This window comes from Theropithecus gelada, chromosome 3, assembly GCF_003255815.1.
Source record: "Theropithecus gelada isolate Dixy chromosome 3, Tgel_1.0, whole genome shotgun sequence".
Taxonomy (NCBI): Eukaryota; Metazoa; Chordata; class Mammalia; order Primates; family Cercopithecidae; genus Theropithecus; species Theropithecus gelada.
In genome coordinates this window covers 167,581,841-167,590,361 of record NC_037670.1, presented here as the reverse complement: position 1 = coordinate 167,590,361, position 8,521 = coordinate 167,581,841, and the positions used below count along the sequence as shown (strand labels likewise).

Here is an 8,521-nt window from a genome sequence, read left to right as displayed (position 1 = left end):
TCCACAGGGCATGGAATTTTCTTTGTCCTGTTCATGACTACATTTGTTTATTGTTAAATGAAGGAGTGAATAATTAGACATAATACAAGGTAATAACAACCGTTATGAAAAAAACGGAAGTCCAAAAATGAGTGTGTCTTTTCTGTTTTTGGCAGAGTGATTGGAAAAAGTCTTTGGAAGGGGTGACATTTGAATAATGGGATGAAGCAACAGGCAGAGAGCCAGGCATCCTTAACAGCTGGCGGTCCCAGATCTATTCCTTATCTGTGCCAGGTGCCATCTTTCCTTCCTCCCACAACTTTGGAAGGAAAATGGAATTAGAGAAGAATGGATCTGTTCTGGGAACTTATCCCAAGCTCCAGAGTTCTCATTTAGAGATCTTGCTGCTCTGTAAAACGGAGATTTTAAAATCCGCAACAGCAGAGATGTTGGTCTTACATCCTCTGCCTCCTTTCTACTGGCCCCAAAAGTGGGTCTATGCATTACCATTACAGATGAGAGCTGGGGTTTAAAGCTCTCATCCTTTGAACATCATACAAAATGCCTTTATGTCGTCTGGCACAATTAACCTAAGAGAAAGTAGGACCACTCCAGGACTGGAGGGACCTGATTGACTCACCTTCAAAATGGGCCTATTTAAAAGGTTTTAGCCTCTGCCCCCTGAGAGGAGGTACATCTTTCCATGGGGAAAAAGGCAAGGAAGGTATTTCATCACCAGCAGAAAAAGATGTCTTCCCCCGTTCCAGGGGGCTGGTTATACAGGGAAATGAGAGCCTCACTTGTAGACTTGGGTGACAACATGTACCTCAAGCTACGTATGTGCTGAACACAGTAGCAGGGACGTGTCACCTGATTCTCAGGTTGGAAGTAGTTTCTTATCCTAATCTGTCTTCCTTCTCTCTTGAGAGCAGGACCATGTGGAGCAATGCACCTCTCTTTTAATCTCTGTGCTTCAAAAGAAGCAGAATCAAGGACTAAATGATGGACAGCCACTCTAGTGCCACCGAATTCCACCTTCTAGGCTTCCCTGGGTCCCAAGGACTACACCACATTCTTTTTGCTATATTCTTTTTCTTCTATTTAGTGACATTAATGAGAAACATGGTCATCATCGTGATTATCTGTGTGGAGAAACGTCTGCAGTCCCCCATATATTTCTTCCTCGGCCACCTCTCTGCCCTGGAGATCCTGGTCACAACCATAATTGTCCCCATGATGCTTTGGGGATTGCTGCTCCCTAGGATGCAGACAGTATCTTTGTCTACATGTATTGCTCAACTTTTCCTGTACCTTGCTGTAGGGACCACAGAGTTTGCATTACTTGGAGTGATGGTTGTGGACCGTTACGTGGCTGTGTGTAATCTTTGAAGATACAACATCATTATGAACAGCAGTACCTGTATTTGGGTGGTAATAGTGTCATGGGTATTTGGATTTCTTTCTGAAATCTGGCTGGTCTATGCCACAGTTCAGTTTACCTTCTGCAAATCAAATTCGTTAGACCATTTTTAGTGTGACCGAGGGCAATTACTCAAACTGTCCTGTGACAACACTCTTTTCACAGAGTTTATCCTTTTCTTAATGGCTATTTTTATTCTCATTGGTTTTTTGATCTCTACAATTGTCTCCTATACGTACATCATCTCCACTATCCTCAAGATCCCGTCAGCCTCTGGCTGGAGGAAAGCCTTCTCCACTTGTGCCTCCCTCTTCACCTGTGTTATAATCGGCTACAGCAGCTGCTTGTTTCTCTATGTGAAACCCAAGCAAACACAGGGAGTCGAGTACAATAAGATATTTCCCCTGTTGGTTTCTGTGTTAACCCCCTTCCTGAACCCTTTCCTCTTTACTCTTTGGAATGACAAAGTCAAAGAGGCCCTCCGAGATGGAGTGAAATGCTGCTGTTAACTCCTCAAAGATTAGCTGTTCTCTAAGTCAGTTTTAGGTGGTACAAGCCTCACGGTTAATTATTAAGTCACCTAGAAAATTCTAACTCCTCTTTTCTCTTATCATCATTACAAAAGTCAGAGTGTGTACAATTTGCCATCACACCATGGAAGTAGATTAGGCTGGTAATAATGAAATCCATTGTCTGCCCAGGAGAATCTCATAGCCTTAGTTCCTGCCTGTTTCCACTGTTGAACATATTCTTGTGATTTGGGAGGGACTAGAGAAAGGAAATGCAGACATTTTTGTAAGAGTTCTATTAGCCCAATTCATTTCCTTATAGTCCATCTCTGAAAATGTATTTTCTGGGGAAGGGAGAAAGTGTGGAGGGAGGTAGACTGAGAGAGGTGTCCTAATCAGAGTGCAAAGGTATAGATGCTCACTTTGGTCCTTCATCAACTGTTGCTGAGTCCTTCCCTATATTTTTGTGCAATTTTTTGACAAAATGGCTACATGCATTTTAGGTATCCTAAGGCTCTTTCTCTCTGCCCCATTGATACTGGAAAGGAAGTGTAACACTGTTTACGTTTTGTCACAGAACCAGTCTAGAGTGGTGATATGAGGATTGGAATGCTTCTCATTCAGCAGATATTTGTGGTGTAAAGGAGATAAAAATATTTGAGGATAAAAATGGGGGAAAAGTTATTTTTGCTAAGCTTCAGCATATTCCTTTCACTGCCCTTCTTTGTGGCTAGTATAGGGACAGGGACCAATAAGAACTAAGTGACTAATTCTAGAGAGCATCCTGTATCTTATGGCTGTTTAAAACAACTATGTCTGTTCAGACTGTATCCAGATCTAGTCTTCAAACTTTATAATGTCTTTTGATTCTCCATCTCTCAAATCCAACCGTCTCAGCACCATCATGTATAGCTTCTCTGTGGGCAGAATTTTTTAAAAATAAGAGGCTACTCTTGACTCCCAGCTAGCTTTCTAGCAATTCCAGGGATTGGCTGTTTGGTAATATAACTGTTGGAATTTCACATAATATTGGAAGAAGTCCTTAAAAGGAAGAAGTTCACCTAAACAACAACAATCAGCAGATTCTACCAGCCCTAAAGTAAGTGAGAAAATTGAGCTGTTCAGCAGTGGGATGATGAGGCTACTGAGAATTTTAAAGAGAAATGTGTGAGGATGCCATGTTGTCTTGTCCTGTGAGGAGTGAAAACCATCATGTATGTTTGGGTAGTTTGCATTGCATTAAAGTACCAGACAAGGTGGGGAATGAGCTTTAAATTCAGCCAACCCATGCTCTGCAAGTCAACCAATGGGCTCTGGTGGGACGGCATTGGCTGGAGAAAGGGGAGACTTCTGCTTAAACAAAGGTGCCCATGGTTTCCAAGCCCAGTAAATGAAGATCTGTTCTGGACCAGAAAGAATACCTTTTCTTCTAATGCATTAATCCAGAGAAGTATCCTTTAAGGGATGAGACAATAGAAGCTCAGAGAATTTAAATAACTTGCCAAAGTTTACCTAGCCATCCATCAGACTGGAAAAACATAAAACTCTGAGAATACTAAGGGTTGATCTGAATGCTGGCAAATAGGGTTTTTAAAAAATCAGCTTCTGGTAGAAATATAAGATATAAGATCCAAATAATTAGATAGTAGATGTCTATAATTAAGTTATAGTACAGTCATAATTAGATAGTGGTAGTCCATTTTGCATTGCTATAACAGAATATAAATGATACCAGCCTGGATTACTTACAAAGAAAATAAACGTATTTGGCTTATGATTCTGGACACTGAGAATTTGTTTGGCTTATGATTCAAGAGCATAACACCGGCATCTGGCAAGGGCCTTTGTGCTGTGTCATCCTATGCCAGAGGTGGAAGGGCAAGAGAGGGCCAGAGTGAGAGAGCAAGAGAGGGCCAAACCCACTTTCATAACAAATCCACTCTCAGAATAACAAACTCACTCCTGTGAAAACAGCACTAATTCATTCATGAGGGGATATCCCTCATGACTTAATCACCTCTTAAAGGTCTTACCTCTCAACAATGTCACAATGGTAATTAAATATCAACATGAGTTTTGGAGGGAACATTCATATCATAGCACTTCACCTCTCGTTCCCCAAAAGTAGCGTCCTTCTCACATACAAAATACATTTGTCCCTTCCCCATAGCTGCTAAATGTCTTAACTGATTCCAGCATCAACTCAAAAGTCCAAAGTCAAGTGTCTCATCTAAGTCAGATACGGGCGAGACTCAAGGCACGATTTATCCCAAGAAAAATTTCTCTTCATCTGTGAGCTTGTGAATTAATGTTACGTCTTTCCAAAATATGATGTTAGACAGGTATAGAATAGACATTTCCATTCCAAAAGAAAGAAATGGGTAAGGAAAAAGAGATGACAGGTCCCAAGTAAGTCTAAAACCCAATAGGAAAAACAGCATTAAGTCTTTAAGCTGGAAAATAATCTCCTTTGACTCCATGTCCCACATCCTGGGCATGCTGGGGTTGGGGTTGAGCCCTCAAGCCTTTGCTGTGGTCAGTCTTCTCAGCAGCTCTCACAGGTTAGAGTCTAGGGCCTGCAGTTCTGCCAAGCTGGCACTGCACACTAGTAGCTCTGCAGTTCTTGAGTGTCAGGCAGTTTTGCTCCCACAGCTTCACTAGGCATCCCCTGGTGAAGACTTTCTGTGGTGACTTTGCTCCTGCAGTAGGTTTCTGCCTGAGCCCACAGACTTCACGTGGCATCCTTTGAAATCTAGGCAGAGGAAGTCATGCCTCCATAGCTCTTGCATTGTGCATGCCTGTAGAAATAACACCAAATGGATGCCACCAAAGTCTACCATTTGTACCTTCCTTCCAGAGTGGTAGGTCAAGCCACACCTGGCATTACTTGAACCACACCAGGAGCAGCCAAAGAACACTGTCCTGGAATGCAGGGAGCAGCAACTCCACGTGGCCTGTGAAGTGTACCCTGTGCCCATTCCCCAAAGCCATTCTGCCCTCCTAGATCTCTAGGCCTGTAATGGGATGAGCAGCCTCAAAGATCTCTGAAATGCCCATTGTCTTGGTGAGTCCTTTTATTTATACTAATCTCTTTAGCAAATGGTCACTTGATCACACCCTTGGTCTGTTCTCTTAAACACATTTTTTCATTCTTTATGTGGGCAGGCTGAAAATTTTCAGAATCTTTTCAGTCTGCTTTTATTTTTTAAGTTATAGATTTCATCTTTAAGTTATTTCTTTTCTCTTACATTTTACTGTATATGGTTAAAAGTAGCCATGCAGATCCTTCAATATTTTGCTTAGAAATTTCTTCCACCAGATAGTCTCATTAATCACTCTTAAATTCTGCCTTCCATAAAACCCATGGGCATAGACACCGATATAATTTTAATCTGTGTCCCTGCCCAAACCTTATGTCGAATTGTAATCCCCAATGTTGGAGGTGGGACCTGGTGGGAAGTGATTGAATCATGGGGGCAAATTTCTCATGAATAGTTTAGCACCATTCCCCTTGGCACTGTCCTTATGATAGATCGTGAGTGAGTTCTCATGACACCTGGCCATTTAAAAGTGTGTAGCACCTCCCTTCTCTCTCTTGCTCTTGCCCCTGCCATGTAAGATGCCTGCTTCTCCTTTGCCTTCAGCCATGATTAGAAGCTTCTAGAGACCTTCTGAAAAGCAGAAGCCACTGTGCTTCTTGTACAGTCTATAGAATCATGAGCCAATTAAAACTCTTTTTTTTGATACATGTCTCAGGTATTTCTTTATAGCAATGTGAGAACAGACTAACACAGGCACAATTCAGTTAAGTTCCTTGCCACCTCATAAAAAGAATGGCCTTTAATTTAAAAAAAAAAAAAAAAAAAAGATGAACGTTCCTCTTTTCTGACTCAGCTTTCATCAAAATGGCCATTACTTTTCATATTTCTACCAATATTCTGATCATGACCACGTAAGTAATCTTGTAAAAGTTTCAGATTTTTCTACATTTCTTCTTTTCTTCTGAGTTCTTACCAGAATTTCCCTTAACGTTCAATTTACGGTAGTCTAGGATTTTTCTAGCCTACCTTTCCAAATTCTTCCAACCTCTGCTCGTTACCCAGCTAAAAGCCACTTCCACATTTTCAAGTATTTGTTATAGCAAAAGCCCCACTCTTGGTGCACATTTTCTATCTTAGTCTATTTTTTGTTGTTAGAATAGCACAGGCTAAGTAATTTATAAAGAAAAGAAGTTTATTTGGCTCATGATTTTGGAGGCTGAGAAGTTCAAAGGCATGGTGCTGGCATTGCCAAGGGCCTTCATGCTGTGTCATTCCATGGTGGAAGGCAGAAATGCAAGAGGGAGAGAGAATAAGAGAGGCTGAACTCTCTTGCCCTCTCATGAATTTATTCATGCTCATGAAAATGAATCCACTCCCCCAATAATGACATTAATTTATCCCTGAGAGCATAACCCTCATAACCTAATCACCTCTTAAAAGTTCCACCTCTCAACACTATTACAATGGCAATCAAAGTTCAACATGAGTTTTGAAAGGGATAGTCAAACCACAGCAGTAGGAAACCTAGGAAACATGTACTATGCATACGCTATGGCCTATTTTTAAGTTTGTTAATTCTTTCTTCAGCTATGTTGAGTCTACCAATGAACCTATGAAAATAATTCCTCATCTCCCATATCGCGGTTTTATTTATAACATTTCCATTCTATTCTTTCTTGTAGTTTTAAACTGTCTATCAGAAACCCTTTCTTGTTTATGCATGTTGTCCACCTTTTCAACATCATTTAACATTTTCATTACACATATTATGTTTGCACTAAGTGAATATTTTCTATGACAATCAACCCTTCATATCCATGGATTCTTCATCTTGGATTCCACCAACTGCAGATAAAAAATATTTGGGAAAAAAAGATTGGTTGTCTATGTACTAAACATGTACATGCTTTTTAAAAATCATGATTTCCTAAACAATATAGAATAACAACTATTTACCTTGTATTAGGTATTATAAGTAATTTAAAGTGATTTAATGTATACAGGATGATGTATGTAGGTTATATGCAAATAGTATACAATTTTATATAAAGAACTTGAGCATCTGTGAATTTTTGTATCTGTGGGGTTCCTCTTTTGGAACCTTGGCTTGAAACCAAGCCCCTACAGATACTGAGGGATCACTGCATGACATTTTAAATCCTTTGTTGATTTTTAAATTATATTGTAAATGAATGCTCTAGAGCTTAACATATATCTTATCAGATTGACTTCAGATTTATACTAACAATGCCAGTTAGATATAGGAGCATTACTCCTATATATCTGTATTCTCTTTTTCCTCCTTTTGTTCTATTACTATTGTAATACATAGTTCACCTATTTAGTTACAAACTTAACAATATATTGTTATAATTATTACTTATAATTTTAAAGGAGATGGGAGAAGAAAGGAGAACATTTGTGTATTTCTAGCATTTGTAATGTTGACTTTATTTATTTTTTCTGGTTGTCTTCATTTGTTTCTCAGATTCGAATTTACATCTGATATCATTTCATTACTCCAAAATTGTTCTGCTCCTAGCTAACTCTTTTGTGCCATTTTTGGTAAACATATTACATTTCTTTATGTTTTCCATTCACAAATACAGTATATACTTATTGTTTTATATAACTTTTTTTAAACAGTTAAAAAAAGAAGAGAGAATAAACATGCATTTAGACTTTCTTTTATTATTACTTACTATATATTCTTTATAATTATTTACCATAAAAAAACTTACTTTTATCAATGCTTTTCATTTTTTATGGATTATAAACACTGTCTGGTGTCACTTGCTTTCAGTTTGTAGAACTTCCTTTAGTATTTCTTGTAAGTTTGGTTTGCTAGCAACAAATTCTCTCATTTAGTTTATCTCAGAATTTATTTCTTCTGCCTTAATTTTTGAAAGATAATTTTGCCAGCTATAGGATTTGTGGTTGACCTTGTTTTTTCCTTTCACCACTTGGAATATGTCATCCTGTTCCCTTCTGGTCTCAACTGTTTCTGATGAGAAGTCAGCTGTTAATCTTATTGATTTCATTAAATGTGAGATGTTCCATTAGATGTGACAAGTCACTTTTCTATTGTTGCTTTGAAGATTTTTTTCCTTGTTTCTCAGTGATTTTTACTGTTATATGTCTATTGTTGATCTCTTTGTGTTTGTTCTCCTAGAAGTTTATTGACCTTTGTGGGTGAGTAGATTAATATTTTTCATCAAATTTGAGAAGTTTTCAACCATGATTTCTTCAAATATCTTTTATGTTCTTCTGTATCTCTCCTATTCTTCTGGTACTTCCATTACATGTATATTGGTACACTTAGTGGTATCCCATATTTCTCTGATACCTTTTTGTTTTTCTTATTTCTTTTTTGTCTCTGATCTTGGGATTGCATAATTTTTATTGACCTATCTTGAAGTTTACTAATTATTTCTTCCATCAGTTACAAAATACAGTTGTGCTCCTCTGGTAAATTTTTCACTTTACTTATTGTACTTTTAGACTCTAGAATTTCCATTTGGCCATTTTTATAATTTTGATACTTTTGTTGATATTCTCTACTCAGAGAAACA

At 38.4% G+C, this 8,521-nt stretch overlaps 1 protein-coding gene across 1 annotated transcript; it reads left to right on the top strand.

Annotated features, from left to right (window-relative positions):
• Positions 1-914: 914 nt before the first annotated feature.
• Positions 915-1,923, top strand: LOC112621831 (olfactory receptor 9A2). The gene is given in 1 exon segment (XM_025381263.1): positions 915-1,923. A coding segment is annotated over 1 exon segment (945 nt). The 5' UTR covers positions 915-978.
• Positions 1,924-8,521: the final 6,598 nt, after the last annotated feature.